We start from the raw sequence: 24,978 nt of genomic DNA, 5'->3' as shown, positions 1-24,978 counted from the left end.
CAGCCCCCATACCATTCCACCTCCCACCGGCGAGTCTGCCCCTGGCTTTAAGAGTTGCTCTCTGGGCAATGGATTTTCTCTGGGAATTCTGAAAAATCAAAATTCAGAGCCAGACTCCCGGGTGAGGAATAGCAAATCAGCACAGCACTTGCCTTGCCCCTCTCCTGGCTTGTGCCCAAGGCAGACATCATTCATCATCAGACACAGCTCTTGCTCCCTCTTGCCCAGCCCAGCCCTCCAGGCAATCACACAGATTGACTGAAGCTGGCCCTAGCTTCTTTGTAATCCTGTACCACGCTCTGGTGACCCACCAAGGTGCTGTCTCCTCCTTGAGGCTGTTGAGGGAGGACACCAAACCCTAACAGCAGCCCCTCAGACACCGAGAAGGGACCAGGTGACTGCTTCTCGCAGGCAGTGCAGGTGGAGCTTTATGCTGGGGACAGCTCCAGACACCTAAGCGTGGGGCTGAGCTGATGTGTGGTTTGGGGGTCCACTAGTCAGTCCTGGTCCCCGAGATGGGGTCCACAGACCAGCAGCAGTGGCATCACCCGGGAGCATGTGACAGATGCAAAGAGTCCCAGGGCCCCAGCAGAACGACGTCATTGGAGATTGCACTCTGACTAGCGTGGAAAGCATGTCTCTAGCTTACAATGTGCCTGTCACAAACCGGGAGCGAGGGGCCCTTTAACACCACCTCCTGAAGCCGGGCAGCGCACCGGTGCCCAGACTACGGCCCGCGGTGCCCGGCACTGGAGAAAGGGAGTGGCCGGGTTCTTTCCTGCAAAGTCCCAGATCAACTCTGCACTGAGGCTGAGACAAATAGAAACTAGGGAGAGAAACACAGGACCGTTGGGAGGCACAGGCACCTCTGCCTCCAGCCTGTTGGGTGGCCCTGGGCCTCAGTTTCCCCTTGAGCAAAGCAAGTGGGGAGGGTTTGGCTGGAGTAAGCTTTGGAAAAAGGTAACCTGCCATGTGCAGCTCTCAATCATGTGTTGGTGTTCACCAGGCATTGCTGCGTTTGCCGGGGGGCAGGGCTGGAGAGTTGTATGTAGCTCATGAGCCTTGTATTTCTTTGTGTCTATTTCTTTGTGTCACATTTTCCTGACACCTGAGCCAATCAGGGTTAAGGAGACACAAAGAATAGACCCTATGGGGAAGGACCTAGTGGAATGAGGGAAACCGGCTGCTAGAAGCTTTAATTAATTGGTAGTCTTCATCCTGCAGGACCAAGATCCAATACCCCTCCCTCCAGGAAGACCTCCTGGATTTTTCTCCAGAGTTCATTGCTCTCTCTTTAGTGCTCCCACAGTACCTTTCCTCGCTCGGGACACCTGCCATTCTTCAGCCCAGCTCAGTGCAAGCCCAACACCTCCTCGCTGCTCGCCTGATGCTGCCTACCCCTCACCTGGACGTCAGGTAATGTCTCCAGTAGAAGAGCAGTCTCCTTCTCCCCCAGGAAGAGCATGACGTGGATGGAGGCTGGGTCCAGAGCCTGTACGGAGGAAGCATTTCGGAGCTGCTCTGCCCAGGCCTTCACTGAGCCCTGAGCTTCCCGCCTATGACACAAGTGACTAGGCCACAGGGCCAGGGAGTGGGAGAGGGGATTGTGCAAGGCCGGGACCCTTGTAGGGTATGTGTGGAGGGTGTCAATGGACATCAAGAGGTCCAAGATGGGTTGCAAACTTCCTAGATGACCCATCCCCTCTGGGCCTCCGTTTCCCCGTCTATACAGTAAGGAGGAGGAGGTCAGACCCTGAGGTGAGTTTAAACCAAAATTCTATTTACTCTGCTGCCCATACCAGCTCCGGAGGATTCTCTTCCCTCCCCTATTCTCAGTTCATGAGGTTCAGGTGGCCTAAGTCTAAGCCAATCAGTGCGTCGCATTTTCCCAACACCTGAGCCAATCAGGGTTAAGGAGACACAAAAAAAACTTTTGCTGGGACTTCTGGGAAAAGGATCTTTCTTTCCTACGGGGACTTGAATGCAAGACCAGGGAAAGGTAGAACTTCTGGGAGCCAGATTGTCGCTAAGAGAGGGGCCTGGCGGAGAAGGGCAGCCTCCCAAGAGAACAGGGCCAGAAATGGAGAGAGAATATTTGAGTGACAATATTGGAGGCCCCGAATGAGGCCACACTTGACATTGGATCTAACTCCTGGACTATGGAATCATGTGAACCAATGAAGAACCTTCCTCGTTAAGCCTGTTTGGGCTGGGTCTCTGCTAGCTGCCACGAGGAGTCCCTGCCTGGGAGCCTGGACCCAGCTCTGAGGTCCCAGACCCCATGCGTACCCGAAGGCCCCTGGTGCTCCCAAGACTTCCTAGGCTGATGCTGTCCACCTCTCCCTCACCTGGGTGGCTTTCAAGGCATCAACCAGGACTGGGTGTAGAGGCTGCTTCCTGGCATCGATCACCACCGCCAGCCCCTTGGTTTTGTCTTCTGGCCTGTGGGTGGTAAACAGAACTGGCAGTCTTGCTGGATAAACCAGGCCCTCTAGGGGGAAGGACCTGGTGGAATGAGGGAAACCGGCTGCTAGAAGCTTTAATTAATTGATAGTCTTCATCCTGCAGGACCAAGATCCAATGCCCCTCCCTCCAGGAAGACCTCCTGGATTTTTCTCCAGAACCCATTGCTCTCTCTTCAATGCTCCCACAGTACCTTGAACAACCTTCTCTTACATCCTAATAATCATAAACTATAAGCCCTATCCAGTGACAGTGGGTAAGTCACCTATCCCTTTTGTGTGGGCAGAACTCTCATTTTCAAGAATGAGAGTCAAGTTCCACCATATGACTATACCCCCCCCCCCACCACCACCACCACAGGGGCTAGTTTCTGATTAGTTGGGGCCAACAATAGGGATCTAATTCCTCTGGCCAATGATAGGTTTCGATAAGGGTCATGTGACATATTTTTGGCCAGTGAAACATGGCAAGTTTGCTGAGGGGCTTCAGGGAAAGAAGTCTCTCCTTTAAGAAGTTTTTACAAAGAGCTATAAGGCAGAGACATAGAATGATAAATTTCCTTACCTGATAATGCGTTTTAAATTGGAATTTGTTACTTGCAGCCCAACACCCTAACTGGTTCACATTGCACTTTTCAGCCATCACCTTGGATTTCCCGAGCGGGCCAATTGTTGGAACTTGTTAAAATACTGATCCCTGAGCCCCAGCCACACCCAGTCCACCCAGACATCCGGGTGTAAGGGGTGGAGCCAGGGAGTCTGTGGGCTCCCAAGCGCCCTTGGCTATTCTGACCACCAGGCAGGTTGAGAAAATAAACCCACTGCCTTCAAGCCTTACACGCCTGTTCACAGACAGAACCAGGGGTGGCCAGCGTGGGGCACAGCTGTGGCCCTGCCTTGGTACATGGTCACCTGGGCATGCTGTCCCTTTAAGCTGGGGGCCCATTACCCATCTGCAAATGGGGAGACTAGTTTCTGCCTCATGGGAGAGCGGGTTATTTCCACATCTGCCTCTGCCACCAGCCTAGAGGCCCCGAGGGCCCAGGACTCACTGTGGGGAGCGTCTGGGTCCCTAGAATGCCCCGGCGGGAAGCCAGGCACAGAACAGATGCCAGCAGCACTGATTCAAAGCAGGAGAGAAACGCAAGCCCAGCACACAGGAGCCCTGAGGACACCGCCTTCCAGTTTACATTGCAGCTCACTCCACCTTCTGTGCCCACACTTGGTCCCCCCCCCCCTTTTTTTTCAGGTGAGCCTCAGAGAGGGGAGGTTACTATCCCCAGATCACACAGCAAGCTAGTGGGATTCCAGGGTTTTGTGTACCACACTGGCCACTTCTCAGCACTGAAAAGGGGGTCCCATCTCCCTGTAAGGTCAGAAAAGCCACTCCGCCTTGGACAAAGGAAGAAAAATCTCAGTGGCCAGCTGGTGGAGGTGGTGCCTTCCATGGGGTGGAGTGCATGGAGAAGTCCATCAGTCCCTCCGCTCCCTGCCCCTAGCAGCAGAACCTCTAGGTTGGGTTGGGTTCAATAACCATAGCCCTGAGCAAACATCACTTTTGAGACCGCCTGACTGGGGCTGAGACTCAGAAGAAAGGATGGTACCTCTTCCCTAGCCAGTCCAACATGAAGTCCAAATGGTGGGGTGGGAGGTTAGAACTCAGCCTGGGTCACTCACTCACTCACTCACCCATTCTTTCACTCTCTCACTCATTTGTTCACTCATTCACTCAGTCGTCCTCCATTTGTTCAACAAATAGTTATAATTTGTATATGTGCTGCTGAAGCGAGCACAAATAGTTATAATTTAGATATCAGCTCTCAGTTATCACCTCCTCAGGGAACTGGAATTAGTCCCCTCCCCCCTCTCACTCTACAACCATGGTCCTAAAAAGGTGGTCCACAGTCCAGCAGCATTAAGATCATCAGAAAACTAGTTAGACATGCAAATTCTCAGGCCCCACCACAGACTCACTAGATCAGAAACTCTGGAGGTGGGTCTCAGTGCTGTTTTAACAGCCCTTCAGGAGGCTCTGAGGCAAGCTCGAGTTTGAAAATCACTGACCTACAATAGCTCTCTGTTTCCTTCACCACAGGAACACTCCTGAGAATTGCTTGCCCATGGTTCCTTTTTTTGGCACATCATCTGCCTCCCTGACCAGCCTGGGATCCCACTGGCGGGGACTAAGCGTGTCCTGCTTTGTCTCCACCATCTGGGGACTGGCTCTGGGAAAAGACGATTGGCTGGAAGGATATGGTGTCTGTCCACTGGTTGCCTTATCCTAGGCTCTATGCTGAGAGGTTGGAAGGATGGAGTGGCCACCCAGCCCAGCCTCTTACCTGGGGACAGTGCACAGGTAGGAGAGCAGCTTGGTGACCTCAGAGGCTGTGCACCATGGTGCCTCCCAAGCCTTCTGGGTAGTTGACAGCAGAAGCAGGGGCCGCCCAGCCCTGTCCCGACCACCTGGAGGAGAGAGGACACACATGTGCAGTGAGAACTTTGGTGCACCCTCTCGACTGGGGCCTCTTGATGGCCTCCAGGCCTTTGCCCACACTGGTCCCTTCCTACCCAACCCCCACTCTGGTCCATTCATTCTAAACTCTTATTCATCCTTCACAACCCAGCTCAAAAGCCACTTCCTCAGAGAAGTCATCCCTGAATTCCTCCTCCATGCAGAGATAGCCTCGCCTCCTCTGGACTCCCTCTGACCTGGGCACCCAGGAGATAATGCTCATGGGATCTGTTCCCCCACAGTCTCCTGTTTGGCCCCATTGTCACAAGTTTTTTTACATTGAGTGGTAGTGACCTGTTGAATTTTCTCCACCATTAGCACAGAGACATTCTGAGAGCAGAGAACACATCAGACTTGCTTCCTGCTGAATCCTCAGTGCTAAGCTCAGGGCCTGACACACAGCAGGTGTTCAGCAAATATTAATTGCAAAGGTGAATAAGTGTTAAAAGAAAATGATAATGCCCTTTGTGCTGGATGCTGTTAATGCCCCACCCAGACCCCCTCAGGTCACTCATCCCCCCACGGCTACAAGTATTGGCTGGAAATGGCTCACAGATGCCCTCTTCTCTGAAGATTTGCCTTCCCTTCAGCTGAACTGGATTATGGGCTCACCCTGCCTCCCATCCCAGGATCAGCCTGGCTTGATGATGAACAGATGAGGGCACAAATGACCAGTTGCCTGCACCTTACTATGGAAACAGCTTTGTGGGGTCAGGCCACATCCTTGGTCCTAAAGCTCCTCCCCCACCCCGACCTGCTTCCCTCACTGCCCTTCTGAGAGTAACCTTCAATAGGATCACTGTCTCTGGCTCATTTTCTAGGGAACCTGACCTAAGACAAACACTTTCCCTGCCTTGTTGAAAGTAGACTGTATGTACATGAGTTGATGAATGGGTGAGACGAAGGATGGAAGGATGGAAGAATGGATGGATGGATGGATGGATGGATGGATGGATGGAAGGATGAATAGGTGGGTGGATGGATGGATGTTTGGATGGATAGATGGGTGAGTGGGTGGTTAGGTGGATGGATGGATGAATATTTGGACAGATATCTAGAAAATGCTTTTATGTAGGGTGGGGCAAAGGTAGGTTTACAGTTGTGAGTTCATGAAACACAGAGTCTGTTTTTGTATTATTATTTGTTAATGATTGTATTACTTTCCATATGAACAACTGTAAGTCTACTTTTGCCCCACCCTGTATAATCCAACATCTTCATTAGAAAGATGAGAAAACCGAGTCCCAGGGAGGCTCAGTCCAGAACACTGGTCTCTGGAGCTTTCCATGTCTTCTCCCACACCCGCCAACATCTGAGGATGCCCAGGGATCCACTCTCACCCCAAATACCCTCCCGCTCCACCTGCCCCTATAATCCCGAGGACCTGGCAGGCACGCTATCCGGGAGTGGATGATCTCCGTACTCAGAGCCCCGATCCGGGGCTCAGGCCCTGGTGGCTCCTCATCCAGAGTGGGGCCTCTTTCTGAAGAAGCTTCTGGGAAATCAGCCTTTCCTCCAGCCCGTGGGCCTGAGTCAGCAGCTGGGCCAGATGTTTTGGTGTGAGTTGTTCCAGCTGGGGAGAAGTAACAACAAAGGAAAGGGTGTTAAGCAGAAGATGGATTTTTTCGGGGGGGGGGGGGGGAGGGGAGGAGAGGAATGTCCTTCTGTCTAATAATGATAGCTTACAACTATTGCTCTCCTACTGTGTGCCAGGCATTGTGCAAAGCTCCTTCCTTCTGGTGTCTCTTTGAACCTCAAAACAAGTCCGTAATGCCCGGCTGGCATGGCCCAGTGGTTGAGGATCAACCTATGAACCAGGAGGTCACGGTTTAATTCCTGGTCAGGGCACATGCCCTGGCTGCAGCTTGATCCCCAGTGTGGGGCTTGCAGGAGGCAGCCGATCAATGACACTTGCTGGAAAACAAATCAGTTTCACTAAAAGGAGATGTGGACAGGAAGCCAGGAAGGCTGGTCAACAACCTCAATTGCTCTAACATTTAGTTGAGATATTGTTAGCTGAAGCAACTTCCACCTTGCTTGTCCAGTGTAAAGCTTCTGTTATTTCCTGCCTTAGGGCTACACATAAATTTCTGTTTATGTTGCCTAAGATGTTTTCCCCAAAGCCTTGATAAAAGGGGATGGCAGGGTGAGAGCAGGAGTAATTCTCCCACTAGAGTTGGACTACTGCCTGGCCCTCCATATCGTCAAGTTGAATTTCTTCAAGTCTCAAGTCTCTTCATTTTTGTGCGAACCCTGAATTGGAACTCTTTCCATGCGGGCCGTGAAAGAGATTTATATAGACACTCATCATTGATGTTTCTATCTTTCTCTCCTTCTCCCTTCCTCTCTGAAAGCAATAAAAATATGTTGAAATAAACAAGCAAACAAACTCTGTGAGGCAGGTAAGATCTCCATTGCTCAGAGAGGGAGAACTGAACTTTGAGAAATTAAGTCCTTGACCAAGGTCATCCAACCTGGTGTGTGGACTCCAAGCCATCAAAACACAGTCATAACACCTTGCTCAATCCCAGAGCCTCTTGACAAGCCACCCAGTGCTCTGAACTGCCGAGACCGAGCAGCCAGGTGGGTCTGTGTCCCTAACAGCCTGCACCACCTTGTCACTTGGTCTGGTCAGAGGACAGTTCCCCTGTCTAGCTATGCAGGTGGACACCTTACCTTTCTCCAAGCACTTGGCTCGGTTGGGTTTGGGAGAGTAGAGTGAACACAAGACCTTCCAGGGCCCGTTATGCTGGAGCGAGGCTCTCTCCGGGGGCCCGGGAGCTTGCCTCTGCCCCTTCAAGAATAAGAATTTGAGTCCGAGCGATGGGGATCTGGGAGAGGAGGTGTTTCGGCCAGGGCCAGTCATGGGCTTGGGAGACCTCCCACTTCCCTGTTTGGTCCTCTCTCCCATCTTGGTTTCAAGGGCTGGCGCAGCAGAAGGGCAAGCTGGGCACAGCTGGGGACAGGATGCTTGTTTCTGCCCAGGCCTGAGCTGGACCACATTCTCTGGGTTTCCCAGAGGTCCCTGCATCTTGGAGCCAGCGGACTCTTCTGAGACATCTGTCCTGAGGCCAGAGGCACAGTGCAGTGGGTTCTCAAGGGCGTTGAGGTAGGGCTCCTGGGGCTGGCATTCTACGTTGTGGGAGGGGGCTTTATGGTCAACCTTTCTCTTCAAGCTCAAAATGTAGGGATCTTCCTCCAAGCTTGCTGGCTTTGCACAAGCACACTTTCTCAGGGGAGGTCTCCCACTGGCCCCTGAGAGAGACAGCCTCCCTTGGGGCGAAAAGATTTCTTTAGTTCCAGATAGCTCCTCCAGTGACCCAATAGGACAGCTGTGGGGTGTGTCCACCTCCCTACTCACAGGCTCGCCTCTGCTCTCTTGGGAAAAGTCCAGGAGAGCCACATACTCTCCCTCTAAGTTCTGGCTGGCCACATCGTCCATCCTGAAGGCCGCCTCCCCAGGCCTGGCTTGCTCCACCTTGATAAGTCCAGGGTACTTAATCTCAGGTGTCTTGTCCTTACCCTTGGCCAAGCTCTGGCCAAGCAGCACCTGGCTGCCTGGGGACCTGGCCTGATGCAGCTCTTGGGGGCCACTCAAATCCAGGGCCTCTAATTGAAGGGAACCCCAAGTCGGAAAGAGAACAGTCCCTGCCTGGGGTTTGTCATCCACAAACTCTGGGCTAGTTATCTTGGTCCAGGGCACAGGAACAATCCCCTCTTCTGAAGCTACCAGGCAGTTGTGCAGGGGGCTTCCTTCAAAGTCACTGTTGAAGGCCTCCAGCCACTCCTGGGTGAACAGTGTCGGGTAGGCTGACGCGGGAACAGGCTTCGTGTCCACTGTGCGGAGGTCTAACGAGAGGCACTTGATCATGATGCAGACAGACTGCTCCTCCTGAGGCTCAACTTGAAGGTAGAAGTCACCCGGGCGCAGTAAGAGGGGGTTGAGGGGGGCCAGGTGGGCCACAACCTTGTCCTGCAGGCACAGCGGCCAGCCCTGATGCAGGAAGAGGCAGTGTGTGTAGGGGGCCTGCAGAGAGAAGGGGGTGATGTCAGAGAACCTGACCCTGAAACCCCACCTGTGGATCTGCTCCCTTTCCTCTCCGAGAAGGTATCTTGAACAGGTCAGGGCTAAGGTGAGGCAAGAAAGGTGCCTAGGATATAGCATTTAAGAAGCCCTGAAAGTGAGTGCCTCTGACATGTTGTACTTTTGGTGCCTCTTGCCTCACCCTGGTCCTGGCCCTGACCTTAAAAACACTTGCTAACCTACTGGTCCAGGAGAGAAAAGCTTGAGTTCTAGGCACTGGTTAGCAAATCCCTAACCCATGAGGATTGTCCTACTGACTCCTGCTCCCTTCTCCTCCCATCTATCAAGTCTGAGCCCTCCCTGATAATTTTATATAATCTGGCTGCTGTGATTGGTCCAGGGATAAACATGGGGACCCAAGTCTGGCCAATCAGGATCCTCCCTTGCAATTTTTCTATCTGCTGTTGATGGGAAAGAATTCATTTTCCCCTCTAGGAGATGATTTGAACCCAGATTGGTCCTGGGCTCCAGCCTTATGGGAACACAGCCTCTAAAAATGATACTGGCTAGCAAGAAGAAGCAGAGACAGAAGGTCTTTAAGGAAACTGATCAGTGGCTAAATTTGGGGCAGAGGCCAGATCACCCTGTCCCTTACTCAGAACCCATCATTTTCAGTCAATGAGTGCTGCCTAAAACGCTTTTCTCTCCACTTTACCTCCGGAGCCTGGGTTTGAAGGGATCTAGGACGAAAGGCCTCCAGGGCTCTGGGGAAGGTCTGGAACATTCTCTGCTATTTCTTTTGAAGCTGTTCCACTTCAGCCAAGGCAGCCTGGAGATGCCCACAATGCCAACCCCAAGGCAGGCTCCCGGGGGCCGGGGAACCCACACGACCCTCTATGCATGCCTTCCTCCCTGCTAGTACAAGTGCAAACACTTGATGGGCTCCTGAATGTCAGCGAGTAAAGGGCCAGTGGCCCTCCTGCTCCGTTTGAGGGCGTCCCTTCGGACTTACACAGGCTGCTTCTCGGACTTGCTCGCACAGGCGCTTGGCAGGGATCAGGAAATCCAGAAGGAAGCTCAGCCCGTCCCCTCGGAAGTCAGCGTCCAGGAGGTGGAACACCTGCCCCAGGACAGTGGGCGCTGTGGCCTCAAAAGGAGGGTAGAGACCTGCCAGGGCGTTCTGGATGGCTGCGTCCAGGGATGGGGGGTCCTGGGGGAGGGGGGGGGGGGAAGAACAGGAGAAGAGGATAAAAGTGAAAGTAGCAGTACTTACAAGGGTAGAAGCCACTTCCCATGACCTTCCAGGCCCCCTATGACTATGGCCTGGTAACTCTCTGACCTCCTCTCCCATTCCTGCCCCTCACTCACCTCCTCCAGCCACACTGGCTTCCTTTCTGTGCCTCCAGCACAGGCGACAATCCCACCTCAGAACCTCTGTATGGGCTGTTCCCTCTGCCTGGAATACTCTTCCTCAAGACATCCTCACTGCCTCACTTCCTGCAGGTCTTTGCTCAAACGTCATTCTCTAGTCCAAGGTGCAATGGAGGAATGCAGGAAGGCATCCAGGTCAGGGTCAGAGGGAAAGGCAAGGTCAGCAACTGCCAATCCTGCCACCAGGATGACCTGCAGACCTGCATTTTGAAGCTGAACTACCAGTGAAGGTGTTTCTAGATCACACAACCCCAGTCAGTATGCATGTGCCTGAGTGATCATAAGTGGCTGTTTTTTACCATTGAGTTTTGGGGTGGCTTGTTACACATCAATAACTAATTGATACCAGTCTCTATAATTAATATATGAGTCCCAGATTCATATATCTAGCTACTTTCTGGACACCTCCCCTACAGGTCTATCAGACACAGACCATCAATATTAAACTCAGCTCAGTACCTTCCTCAACCTACTCCTCCCCCTCCGCCCCTCCCCTTGTCTCTGCGTCAGCAATGAGCCCACCATCAATTAGCTGCCAGGTCCAGAAGCCTGCTTACCATGCTGCCCCCTCCGCCTCCCCTGCCCACAAACAGCCCTCAGCCATGTCCTGTCCAGTCTTCTTGCCTCCAGTAGCTCACCAATACACTCGCTGGGCTCTGCGCTGTTCCCCCGCCCCCCCGCCCTGATCCAGGTCCCCCATCACCTGTTCCATCGAATCACCTCCTCTTAGGCTTCCAACCTCTAGTCAGCCTCACTGCCAGCCATTCTACCAAGACTCCAGTCACCTTTCTCAAATGCAAGCCCGACCTCCTTAGCCTCCTGCTCAGAATGTTAAAGGTTCCGAGTACCTTCAGAAACCATCACCCTCCCGCATCCAGATCCTCATGGTCTTGCCACAGTGCACCCCTCTGGTCTCCCCTCCAGCCTCACTGCCCCTCTCATGCTTCTGCCACGATGACACATGCATTCCCTCACTCACCTCCAGGCCTTCGCACATGCTGTTCCTTCCCCCAGGATGCCTTCCACCTCCATCCCCTCTTCATCTGGCTAACTCCTTCTCATCCTTCAGGATTCAAGTCTGACCTCCCCTCCCCCCCACCATACCCCCTAGGTCAGCTTTTCTGGGCTTCCATGGTGCCCCTGTCATAGCAATTCCCCCCGTGTTTGCTGACTCCCTCAATGAACTCCAGGCTCCCTGAGAACAGGAATGGTACGCAGAATAATGGTCCCCTAAGATGCCCATATCCTAGTCTCTGGAACCTGTGCACATGCTACCTTACAGGGCAAAGAGGAATGAATGTTGCAAATGAAATAAAGATTGATGATTGGCTGATCTAAAGGAGATTAGTCCAGGAGGTGGAACACCTGCCCCAGGACAGTGGGCGCTGTGGCCTCAAAAGGAGGGTAGAGACCTGTCAGGGCGTTCTGGATGGCTGCGTCCAGGGATGGGGGGTCCTGGGGGAGGGGGGGGGAGCTCAGTCCAATCACAAGGGTCCTCAAAAGTGCAAGAAGGCACAGAAGAGGCGGGAGTCAGAGGGAAATGTGCCTGGAAGAAGGGTCAGAGAGATGTGACGCTGCTGGCTTTGAAAATGGAGAAACAGCCAAGGAATGCAAATGGCTCTCCGGGCTGGAAAACACAAGCAGGTTCTCTCAAGAGGCTCTGGAAAAGAATGCAGCCTGCCAACGCCTGGTGTGAGCCCGGGGAGACCCCCACGGACTCCTGCTCTATAGAACCGCAAGACAACTGACTCAAGTTGCTTTAAGTGACTACGTTTGTGATCATTTGCTTCAGCAGCAACAGAAACTGACACAGCAGGCACTGGCTCCTATTCCTAGGGGTGTCGAACTCAATCAGAGAAGGGGCCAAAATCTAAAATCCAGCCTAAATCGCGGGCCGAATGGTTTACTGAACAGTCATAAACTGTCATTGTGATGGAAACGCAGCGGAGTGCAGTGATGACAGCACGGTGCGGGCCACATTGCAAGGCCTGGCGGGACAGATTTGGCCCGCGGGCCTTGTGTTTGACACATGTGCAGGGTCTTCAGTCCCTGGCACAAAATAGATGCTCAATAAATTTTTTTAAAAAATATTTTTAATTGATTTTTTACAGAGTGGAAGAGAGAGGAATAGAGAGTTAGAAACATCAATGAGAGAGAGTCATCGATCAGCTGCCTCTTGCACACCCCCTACTGGGGATGTGCCCGCAACCAAGGTACATGCCCTTGACCGGAATTGAACCTGGGACCTTTCGGTCTGCAGACTGATGCTCTACCATTGAGCCAAACCAGTTTCGGCAATAGATGCTCAGTAAATGTTGTGGAAAATTGAACCAAAGAGTCCCCTCTCAACCACAGCTTTTCCACCTGTAACACAGGCAAGTTGAACAAGGCCAGAGGTTTCCATCCAGACACAATAACAGAATCCATGGATATGATTTTCAACCTTCAAGAGGCATAATGGAGGCCATTCGGGGCGCCCCAGCTCCGAGTCCATGTATCAAGGAGGAATGTAAAGGAAGAGGAGAATAAATAAGAATCTTCATGTATATATATAGCAGGGGTCCCTGGAGACAGGGAAATAACACGAAATAGCACTGGGCCTTAGAAGAGGAGGAAGATGGCATTTCTCGAGCCCAGCAAGATGCCAGGAGGCTGTACAACAGGGAACCCTAGCCCAGGGCATTTAGACAAATGTCAGTGTCACCGCTGTGTCTTCAGTACCCACACAGGGCTGGACACAAGACAGCTCCATCACTGTTTGTAGGATGAATGAGTGTAGGAAACATTGATAGGTTCCTCTTGCACACAACCTAATTGACAACCAAACCCACAACCTGAGCATGTGCCCTGATCTGTAATGGGACAACGCTTCAGCCCCCACTGGCACCGTCCTGGTAGTGAGCTCAGGTACTTGATGATGAAAGTACCAGGAGGGGTTATTTTCACACTGAAGGGGAAGAGGGTCTTTAATGTGGAGAGTGGTTGGCTCGCCTGGCCTGGTAACCTCTTCCAATGCTCCCCCATGCAAGGCTAAGCTCCAACTGTTATTTACCCCCAGCGCGTGCAATCCTGATGATAGCGCTGGGAACGGAAATAGGGAGTTAGAGGTCCATGTCTAACATCCATGAGCACAGACACGCTGGAGACAGGGAAATAACACTGGGCCTTAGCAGCACCCCTCCCCCGCCACATGCCCCTCCCACACCACCCAGCTCTCCCTGGGGATTGGTCCCCAGGCTCCACTTCACTGTGCCACCTGGGGCAGGTGCCTTCCTTCTCTGCGCCTCTTTTCTCGTGTGCACGTGGAGTTGGCCTAAGTTTGTTTCATTTTATTTTTGGAAATTTAGTCATTCGGTGTCACCTTCATGAATGTTAGCATATGCTAACCATTTCTACTATTAGCACTTACTGTTTGTTTTTTTCAAACCCATTTGATTTTTAAAGAGTTGCATAATTGTGTTTTGAATGGAAACTCTATGTCACCATACTGGTTATGAGAATACAGCCAGATTTCCCACGTTCAAATTCTGGCTCTGCCACTTACTGATCATGTGACCGAGCAAGTTTTTTTTTGTTGTTGTTGTTTTTTGTTTTTTTGTTTTTTTGTGTTTTTTTTTTTGCTCTTCTCTGCCTCAATTTCCTCATTGGTAAAACTGGAGATTGCAATCCTACCTGCCTAAAAAAGTTGAAGGAAATTTGATGATAAAATAAATATATTCTCTGCATGGAACGGCTGCTTTAAGCACTCATTAAGCAACAGCCATCACTGCTATTTTGTGTTCATATTATAGTTATTATTTTATCACCACTATAAATGGAAAAATCTGTATCAGCTGGCATAAATACAATGAAACTCTAAAAATAAACCAGCAATGTATTGGGTGGTTTTTATATTATTATTTTTAAAAAATATATTTTATTGATTTTTTTACAGAGAGGGAGAAGGATAGAGAGCTAGAAATATCAATGATAGAGAAATATCGATCAGCTGCCGCTTGCACAACCCCTACTGGGGATGTGCCCATAACCAAGGTACATGCCCTTGACCGAAATCGAACCTGGGACCTTTCAGTCACAGGCCGATGCTCTATCCACTGAGCCAAACCGATCTCGGGGGTTTTTATATTATTTTATTTATATAAATATGTTTGTATTTATTATTATAGTAGCTACTAGAGGCCCAGTACACGAATTTCATGCACGGGAGGGGTAGGAGGTGTCCCTCACCCCGGCCTGCACCCTCTCATAATCCGGGACCCCTCGAGGGATGTCCAACTGCTGGTTTAAGCCCAATTTCTATGGAATTGGACCTAAATCAGCAGTTGGACATCCCTCTTGAAATCTGGGACTGCTGGCTCTTAATCACTTGCCTGCCTACCTGATTACCCCTAACCATTTGTCTGCCTTCCTGATTGCCCCTAACTGCCTCTGCCTTGGCCCCCATTGTGGCAGCTTTGTCCAGAAGGATTCTGAAATGATGTCCAGAAGGTCACTCGGCTATCTGATCTAATTAGCACATTATGACACCTAAATAATAAATAGCTCTTATATGAAATTATTTTACTGCTCTATTTCTATAAACTATTAAAAAGTTTTAAATCCTCAATTGAGGATACGTTTTTGTTGTTGTTGTTGTCTTACTGATTTTAGAGAGGAAGGGAGAGGGAGAGAGAAAGAGAGAGGAACATTGATGTGTGAGAGAAACATTGATCGGTTCCTTCTGCACACAACCCAATTGACAATCAAACCCACAACCTGGGCATGTGTCCTGACCTGTAATGGAACAACACTCCAACCAACTGAGCCACACTTGCCAGGGCTAAAAAAAATACCTTTTTAAATAAAAAAATAATGAAAACAAATACTGCCATTAAATTCTAGAGACAGCTGGTCACTTCCTAAAGGCTCAATAATTTTCTGTCTTCCAAAAAAGACTGTCCTGCATTAGGAAGGTGGTAAAAGACATCTTATCACCAGAGGAAGGCAGAGTTCCCTCTGGGTCCTCAGAAGATCAGAGAATTCAGAAGGGACCGGCTCTCAACACAGGATTCCATGCCATTTAGTTCCAGTCTGTGTCCCAGCTATGGTCTGCATCCCAACCTCTGGGAGCAATGAGCTACACCATCTCTTCCTTAATGTGCCTCGGCTTCCCCATCTGTAGATAGGATTCTAGTTCTTGTTCTGTCCCGCTCAGAGGTTGATCTGGAGATACCAGATAACAGATAGAGGGGGTCTTGGGAAAAGTAAAAGGTGTTGCTGCTGCTGCTACTGCTATTAGTTACTTAATTTTACTCATCCTGTCAGACAAAGCTCAAGCCCTGGCCTCTGTGCAAAGACACCTTCCCCCTCCTGGTCCCTTCCACGTACCATCACCCTCAGAATAACAACAGTGCCCAGACCTCCACCACGCAGCCGGGCCTCTGCTCACACGCACTTGCTTGGCCACACAGAGGTCTTGGGGGCTAAGCAGGAGCATCCCATTTCTCAGATAAAGAAAGTGAGGCTGATTTTGCCCAAGTTCCCACAAGGAAGACAGAGCCGGAATCCAACCCGAGTGTGCCCTCCTCTCCAGTCCCTATGCGGGTCTGTCTTGGGGCCACCAGCAGCCACAGGCCTCAGGGGTGGCCTTCCCGATGGCCGGTCCCGCACCGTTTGGCGTGGCCTTGAAAACGCTGTCTGCCTCTCACAGACCGAGGCCCGCAGCCTGGGACGGCCTTGGCTTTCACGAGTTGGCTCAGCTGCCTGCACACACGGTAACCATTTAAGGGGCAGCCAGTGACGAGGAAGAATGTTCCGAGTTAACAGGACTGCGAGCTCTTGGCCAGAACGTTACCTGCCACAGCCTGAACCCCAGGGGCTCGTAAGCTGTCCGTGCACCGGGGGGGGGGGGGAGCACGCCATGATGGGGACCAGGCGGCTGCGGGAAGGAAAGCTGGCGGCTCTCCATCCACAGCCGACCTGGCAGCCCCGCCTGGGACCACAGGAACCCAAACACCGCTGGCCAGACGTGGGCCCCTCGAAATGATTTCCATGAAACTTAATCGACCCGTTTCCATGAGTGCAGCCAGGCTGGGCCTTTAACTGTTCGTCAGCAGGAGCCCAGGCAGGAGACGGCATGAAAGGAAGAAGGGAGACAGGCCAGAGCGGTGTGCAGCCTCCGCCCCAGCCCTGCAGCTCAGGCCAGAGAAGGAGCCCCAAGGGGGACAGACAGGCGGGACCAGCCCTCAGCGCTGGCGCCTACCAATGCTCACGGGCCTTCGGTACCCACTCGGGGACTTCATATGGAGCCGATGGACCCCCAGCAGTTCCAGTGGAGCATGAGGAGAGAGAAGAGGAAGGTTTTTGTATACTTCTGTCTCAATGGCTTTGTAACGAGCCTCTAGTATTATTGTAATCCTGAGTACTATCTGTGTATAGTAAAATAAACACACATGAAGTGCACAGGGCAGCAACATACTTTGGTGACTACTGCCCACATCAATATACAGGACTTCCAGGGGAAAGAGATCAACCAAGGGACTTGTATACATGCATATACGCACAACCAATGGACACAAGACACTGGGGGTGGGGGAGGGTGGGATAAGGGCATGTGCCAGGGGGAGGGGAGAGGGGAGGCTGGGGGAAGGTCAATAGGGAAAAAAGGAGATATATGTATTATTTGTAATACTTTAAACAATAAAATTAAATTTAAAAAAATATGCAGACAGGACTGCCACCACCCCAAAAAGAGGTCCCCTTCCAGGCCTCCCCATCCGAGGAGTATTTACTCTTGCGACCATTGGAATGTTTTAAAAGAGAAATCCCCACACAGTCTGCTCTCCGCTGTGGAAAACCGTGTGTGAGCCAAGAGACCATCAAAGAGTGTTACTGTGGTTCCCCCTGAGGGCTGTGAAGGGGAGAGGCACCATTTTCATTCTCTTCGTAGTTTCACTGGATTTTCCAAACATTCTGTATCCAGCCTGTAGAACTTTAATAACCGTTGGGGGAAAATACAAGCGTGATGGTGTGTGTTTTTAAGGCTGGTTCTCTTTTGAAATGGTCTCACCAGATGTTGTTAGTTGAGCCTTCTGAGAGGTGGCTGAACTTCTCTCAAATTTGCTCCAACAGGCAAAATGTTAGTACCTCTTAGCGTCGGCACCTCCTCACTTGGGCAGGGAGAGAACTGAGGAAAGCCGAGATGGGCAGTGGTCTTAAGGCTGCCCTCAACGCCTGCTCTGCACCACTTGCTCACCTGCCTGATTGCTGAAATGCCTAGGGAAGATGGGATGACATCCTTGACTCCCTGGGTGACCTGGGTACCAGTTTCCCGATGTGTAAAACATAGGCATTGGTGTCCTGGCTGGTATGGCTCCATTAGTTGGGCGTTAGCTGGGTCAGGGTACATGTCCTGGTTTCAGGCTTGATTCCTGGAAGGGAGCATGCAGGAGGCAGCGGATTGATATTTTGCTCTCACATTGATGTTTCCTTTCTCTCACTCTAAAAATCAATTTTTTAAAACCTGATGAAACACAATTTTAATGGGAGCATTGGGTTTATCTGTCCCCAAAGGCCCTTTCAGCAGGACCACTCTAGAATTCAGATATAATTAGGTCTAGGGAGGGCCTAAACCAGCAGCCACAAATGCAAGTGCCTATAGGGGCCTGGCAGGTGACACGGAAGCCAGAGTGAGCCTAATGTGAGAAAACAACCCTTCTAGCACGGTGGTGAATGACCCCTGGCTGTCATTCTCAGTCTGGGTAGCAATAGGGAGTAGAGGGGCCTGAAGCAAACTGCCTCATCTTGTCAGCTTTAGCCAAGGGTTGCCTTTTTAGCCTATGATCTATTGATATTTTAGTAAAACCTCCCCATGTTTTAAAGGTTGGCCCAAACACATTCGTGAGCCAGGTACAGCCCAGTAGGTGTCAGGCTGTGACCACCAGCCTCAACTGCCTGGGACACTCCCCGAATCTCCAGGCTGGAGAGCCTAAAGCCAGCATCCCGTTGCTCTGGCTGCCAGAGAGTTCTTGCTCACTTCCAACTAAAACTTCTCCTGCCCCAAATCCTTATTTTTGTGTGGGTAGAGGTATGAGTGAGAATTGGCTCGTTGTTTGTTGTTGTTGTTGTTGTTTTGGGGTTTTTGTTTGTTTGTTTGTTTTTTGTTTTTTTTTTAAAAAACAACTTTCAGAAACTGGAAAAAACATTCCAGCTGCAGTAAACCGAGAAGCAAGTGGGTGTCAGAATACCCATGTTCATGTCCAAACCTGTCATGTACCATCAATGTACCCTTGAGCAGGTCACTTCACCTCTCTGAGCCTTAATTTTGTGTTTGCTTGTTCATTTCTCTCCTACCCCTTTGTCCCTCCCCTAGCATTCACCATCTCTCACCCAAAGTACATGGCCATCTATCTTCTTACCCGATAAAAGAGAAACATGCAAATTAACCATCACTCTGCTATGCCCACAGCCAATCAGAGTGAGTATGCAAATTATCTCGCCAAAGATGGAGGTTAATTTGCATATGCAAGCGTGGAGTGGCCAGGAGGGGTGTGAGTGCCTGCAATGAGGGGAAGGAGAGCAGCTACAGGAGCGATGCTCTGGCCAGAAGCGAGGAGGTGATAGCTCTCAGCTGCTGGGGAGTGGAGACATGCCGGCTCCTGGGTGGCTGGGAGTGGAGCCAGGGGAAGGCCTATTCTTGCACAAATATCGTGCAATGAGCCTCTAATATATATATAAAAGTCTAATATGCTAAGTGTCCAATCGAGTAGTCAACTGCTCAGCCAGTCACTATGACATGCACTGACCACTAGGGGGCAGATGCTCTGACTGGTAGGTTAGCTTGCTGCTGGGGTCTGGCTGATCTGGACTGAGTGAGACAAAGCTGGACACACCTTGGAGCCCACCTGCAGTCCCTCCCTGGCCAGCCAATCTCCCATGGGGACTGGGAGAGATGGCCCCAATCAGCTACAATTGCCAGCCAGGCAGAGGGACCCCATCTGTGCAGGAATTCATGCACCAGGCTTCTATTCAGCATATAAATATTAAGGAAATGGAATCAATAACAGTAACTTTTCACAACAGAAAGTATCTCTACACCCAAAGGAGTTCTCTGATGAATTCCACCAAACATTTAAGGAAGAAATGATGTCAATGCTCTATAATCTCTCCCAGTAAATAGAAGAGGAGGTAACATTTCATAACTATAAAAAACTACAGACCAATCTATCTCATTAACATAGATGCAAAAGTCCTAATCAACATACAGGCAAAACAAATCCAACTATGGATAAAAAGAATTATATACCATGGCCAAGTGTGACTTATCCTAGGTATACAAGGCTGGCTCAACATTAGAAAACCAATGATTATCTTCCATCACATCAGCAGGCTAAAAAAGCAGTATCATATGATCATCTATAATAAAAGTGTAATATGCAAATTGACCAAACGACCAAATAGCAGAACGACCGTCCAGACGACCGCACTATGACACACACTGGCACCAGGCCAGCGAAGGCAGTTGGGGGGGGAAGGCCCTGCCATCACCCCATGGTCAACCCTCAGAGGGTGGTCCATGGGGGCGGGGGGGCTCCATGATCTATCACCCCAAAGAGGGTGGCCCAGGCCACAAGATAGGGGAGTGACTGATGGGGACTGGGAGGTGAGGGAGGAGGAACAGGCTCCATGATCGCCCTGTAGAGAAAGACACAGGCCCCTCTCTGTGGCAATTGACCACGGAGCCCCTACTCTGTGGGGCAATCAATCTGGGGGCCCCACGATCAATTGCCCCACAGAGGAAGGCCTAGGTCACACCGGCTAGCGACACTGTGGCAGGTGTGTGGGGCTGGCCAGCGATTGCCCTGCAGAGGGAGGCCCAGGCCAGCCAAGTGATCCCCATGCCTGTAGCCCAAAGACGGAGGTGACCGATGGCAGGGGAGCGGAAGGGCAGCACCACACAGGTGGCAAACAGTGGCAGCGGCGGGGATGGGGCCAGCTGCCAGCAGCTGGGGGAAAGAAAGCCCTTATAGGCCCTGATCGCTGGCCAGGCCTAGGGACCCTACCAGAGGGGTCCTGGATTGTGAGAGGGCGCAGGCTAGGCTGAGAGACACCCCCCCACGGGCATCAATTTTGTGCACTGGGACTCTAGTAACAATTATAACGAAAGTTTCTTCTGACTGAGCAAGCCTTCAATGTCAAGCCTCATCTTCCAGACAAGCCTATTGATTGGGCATTTTTATTCCCATTTTATAGGCTAAGGGACTGTGCCCAAGGCTCTACTGCCAGGGAATGGTAGAGCTGGGGCACGAACCTCTGTAGATAACTCCCGCCTCTTCTGCCTCTTCCCCAGGCTCCCTGACACCGCACGCGGCTCCCATTGGCCACCACAGTGGCCTCTGTCGCCCTCTACTGCTCAGCCACCGTGAGTGGCTCCCCACTGCTTAGCAACTCAGCCTGACATTGGTGGCCCATCAGTCTACACCCAGCACTCCTTTCCTACTCTTCTAACACACTTCACACTCCAGCCAGGGCTTCCCAACCACCCACATGCTGCGATCGTGAGTTTTTCTTGCTATCCCTCTGTCCCCATTTATTGTTTACTTAATACAGTTTATTATTTACTTCACACTCATCTTTTGGTCAATTTGTTTTCGACTTAAATGCATTTATTTGTATCTATTATCACCTGTGTATGTTAATTTAGATTATTTCCTACCACTCATCAAGATGAAAAGCTGCAAAATAAAAAAATGTTCATCTATGTGCCATCTGAAGTCTCTCCTTCAAGGTAGTACGCTAAGTGAAATAAGTCAGACAGAGAAAGCCAAACAGCATACGACTCCACTTAAGAACAAACGAAACGGTTCTTCACTAAAGAACAAAATAATGGACAAACAAAACAGGAACAGATTCACATACACAGAGAACAAACCGATGGCTTCCAGATGGGATGGGGGTTGGGAGGCTAGGCGAAAAAGGCGAAGGGATTGAGAAGTAGAGATTGATCGTTATAAAATAGCCATGGGATGTCAAGTACAGCACAGGGTCATATAGTCAATAATATTGTAATAACTGTGTATGGTGCCAGGTGGGGACTGGAAATATGAGAGGGAACAATTGGTAAAGTATGCGATTGTCTAACCACTATGCTGTACACCTGAAACGAATACAAAATGATTCTGAACATAAACTGTAATTGAAAAATAAAATTAAAACAAAGAGCATGAAAAAAAGTAAATAATAACGTAACGTCGTCCCTCCAAGGACCAGGGTGCCTCACTTAGGGAAGAATGGCACCCCCTGCTGGCCGGGGCGAGCTCCCTCCCACACAGCCGAGCCCCGCTCCACCTCCATCTCTTCTCACGACCCAGGTGCTTCCAGGCAAAGGGATGGACTCATGCTGCCTGTCATGCAGCCTGGAGTTCTCAGTGAGAGGGCCTGTCTGGGGCTTACTCACTGAGAATTCTACTGGGCCTGGCAGGCACACAGTCGGTGCTGGGGGACTGAACTGGAATTGACTCAAGCAGTTTTTCTCAAAGTGTGAGATAGGATCACAGGGGGCCTGCAAGATGATTTGGGGAGGACAGGAAGGAGCTCAACATGAAATCACAATAAACAGGTTACTCCAGTTCCCTTCTGGTCCCCTTGATGACACCGAAGAGAAAGCCCAGGTCGGTGCCAGCACAGCGCACACACCTCTCAGCTCTTAGTGACTCTCCTTTCAACAACAGGAAAGCAGTCCTGGGGCTTGGAGTCGTCTACTGTCAACCTTATCCAGCCAGGATTTTCTAACATGGATTTGCTTTGGTCATATTTTTCCCCCTCCAATTACTTTCTATTTATTACAAGGGATCCTGATTTTTCACGGTGATGACATAAAATTTCCTTTTTAAATATATTTTTTAGTTTCGAAAGTAAATTTACCTAAGTAAAAATATTGAGCAAATGGTAAGTAGTAGATTTTATTATTTGCTATATCCAGTCGGTGGATATGCAAAAAATAGTTCTGATGACACTAAAAGTACAGACATTTTGGACTGAATCAACCCTAAGCCCCTTTGTCCTAAGATGCTCTGACACTGGGCTGTCCGAGAACATTAGATAGCCATTGATCAAATCATCCCACAGCAATCACAACTGTGACAAGTACCACGAAGGAGAGCTATGCAGTGAGAGACAGGAAAATCAGGACAGGCTTTCCTGAGGAGGTGACATTTGGGCGGAGTCATTAAGGGTAGGAGTTCCACCCAGCAGAACAGCATGTACAAAGGCACTGTGGCTGCAGGGAACATGAAACCAAGGTCAGAGTGTCTGGAGAACAGAGGTGAGGCCAGAGAGGTGGGCAGGTGACAACCTTTAACCCTTAAAGACAGCATGGGCGGGAAACCTGTCCACCATTCCCATTCAGAAAAAAATGTTGCTCATTCTCTGAGAGGACCACCCAGTGCCTGACCCTTGATCTTAGGATCTGGAGTTCAGCAAGGAGTTTCTGGGTTCTAAACATAGTAACTAAGTTAGGTCCAAAACCAGGTGAGGTTTGGCAAACACCACTTGGTGCCGGTGGCTCTGGGGCGGCCGTGACAGCTGAGTTCGGGTTCAGAATTCATGCTGTCTCACTTCTGACTTCTTGGCAGGGTGACCCTGTGCAGCCACCTAAGCTCTCCGATCCCCAGGCCTCCATCTGTGTGGAGTAGCGACACCAGCAGGTTTACTCTTAGGGTCGGTGTGAGTTACAGGAGCTCCTGCATGTACAGTGCCCAGCGCAGGGCCTTGTCTGTGGTGAGAGGCGGATAACATTAGCTTATGATTATTGTCAAACAGCTCCAACGGCAATGTACGCATATCTCTGCCCTGTGGGTATATGGATTGAGGCGCCTGCTTTTGCAATATGTCTATGGCGTGTACGCAGGTGTGTGCCCCTATTTTAGCAGTATGAGAGAGCAGGAGGACAAGGCTTGTACATATGAGAGAGCACATGTGTTCAACTGTGTGGGTCAGCGGGAGCATGTTTTGGTGTGTATGTATACGTGTGTGTACGTGTGTGTGTGGACGTGCACACAGTGAAAACCCACACACACTCAACACAGTAGTTCACAGTCAAGGGGTTAAAGCCCTGGCCTGTGTTCACAGCCCTTTTCCAAATCCCACCACCTCTTCGATCTGTGTGAATCTGCCCCGGGCTCCTGGGCCTGTCTGGAGCTGGGCTAGGATTCTCTGAAAACAGACTTTTCTTTCATTCTCTGCTCAAACACACACACACACACACACACACACACACACACACACACATGCAGGCATGCACACGCCTGTCCCAACCTTGAGGTGCCAGCCCAGGAAGTCACTGCCCTCCCCCCAAGTCCCCAGGGGAGCACCTCCATCAGGGCAATGCTCACAGCTGGCTTTCCTGCCCTGAGTCTCAAATAGCAAAACCACCCCAAGTTTTGGTGGCAACTTTCTCCTCTCCGTTCCTCACCCTGAACTCTCCTTGCCCTGCACTGCCTGACTGGGCTCCGAGGGCCTTTAATCCCCCACCCCCCCAAAACTGTGTTGGGACAATGGGCATACCTGACGCTCAGCCCCACGTCTGAAATGCACCACCACCCCTCGTTGGGTCCAAGGCCCACGAGCCGGGATGGCAGCTCTGACTTGGGCCGGCAATATCAAAGTTTACAACTCATCCCTTCTTACTCCTCCACTTTGCCCATGGAGAGCCAGAGGCCCAGAATGCCGAAGGAGGCGTCGCTTAGGGATGGGTTTCTGCAATCCACCCCACCCCCGCACCTCCCACTACCCCTGCTGGTGGGGCAGGTAAGCAGAGTCCTGGTGGGGCCCTAAGGGTCCCTCTGAGCATAAAAGGTTGGGGTCTGCGAGGACCCCGCCAAAAGAAGACAGAGGGAGGTGGTCCAGACTTGGGCAGGCGTTACCATGGTGACAGGCGGGGGCGACTTCTCTCCTGGGCGCCGGGTCCGTCCAACGTCCGCGGGTCCGTCTGTCGGGTGCAGACCGGCCCCCCGCCTAGCACTGGAGCGGGCTGGCCCGGGGCGCCAGTCCCAGCCTCATCCCGGAGAGGAGGTGCCGGAGAGATGGGTGAAGCCGGGACCAGAGAAGGGGAGAGACCAGCCGTGCAGCCCCGCCACCAGGAGAGGCGGCCGCGGTGCGGGGCGGGGCGGGGGCTGCGGAGGTCCCGCCCAGGTCGGAGCGCGGCTCCCCTCGTGGGTCCCGGCGGCGCGACGGCGGCCTTTTGTGCCGGCGCCTGGCCCCCCGCCCCGCCCGCCTTGCTCTGATGAGAACCAGGCGCCCCGCTCCGGCTCCGGCCCCGCCGGCTGCCAAGGGGAGCTCACCGCCCCAGCAGCCGCGCCCCACCACCCCTCCTCTTCCCGCCGCTCCCCACCTCCGCCTCCGCCCCCTGCCGGCCGCCACTCCGCTGCCCACATCCACCCACTGGCAGAGCTGAGCAGGGGCCGAGCTACCGGCTTCAGGATCAGACCCGGTCCCCAGCCCGCTCGCCGTCCACTTTTCAGTGCAGGGACTCAGGCAAATCAAGAACTGTCTTGAGCCTCAGTTTCTTCATC

At 51.5% G+C, this 24,978-nt stretch overlaps 1 protein-coding gene across 1 annotated transcript in view; it reads right to left on the bottom strand.

Moving 5' to 3' along the window:
* Positions 1 to 24,461, bottom strand: part of KIAA1755 (KIAA1755 ortholog) — a 38,066-nt gene extending 13,605 nt beyond the window's left edge. Inside the window, exons 1-7 of the mRNA XM_036419127.2 lie at positions 24,331 to 24,461; positions 10,011 to 10,208; positions 7,651 to 9,001; positions 6,359 to 6,547; positions 4,802 to 4,925; positions 2,349 to 2,442; positions 1,406 to 1,492 (exon numbers count right to left, since the gene is read on the bottom strand). Coding sequence (XP_036275020.1) covers positions 1,406 to 1,492; positions 2,349 to 2,442; positions 4,802 to 4,925; positions 6,359 to 6,547; positions 7,651 to 9,001; positions 10,011 to 10,208; positions 24,331 to 24,333 — 2,046 coding nt within the window. The 5' untranslated portion in view covers positions 24,334 to 24,461. The remainder of the gene's footprint in view (positions 1 to 1,405; positions 1,493 to 2,348; positions 2,443 to 4,801; positions 4,926 to 6,358; positions 6,548 to 7,650; positions 9,002 to 10,010; positions 10,209 to 24,330) is intronic.
* Between the last annotated feature and the right edge of the window lie 517 nt (positions 24,462 to 24,978).

Source organism: Pipistrellus kuhlii, unplaced genomic scaffold (genome assembly GCF_014108245.1).
Source record: "Pipistrellus kuhlii isolate mPipKuh1 unplaced genomic scaffold, mPipKuh1.p scaffold_m20_p_6, whole genome shotgun sequence".
Lineage (NCBI taxonomy): Eukaryota > Metazoa > Chordata > Mammalia > Chiroptera > Vespertilionidae > Pipistrellus > Pipistrellus kuhlii.
The sequence above is the reverse complement of the archived record's forward strand: the minus strand, read 5'-3'. Positions and strand labels throughout refer to the sequence as shown.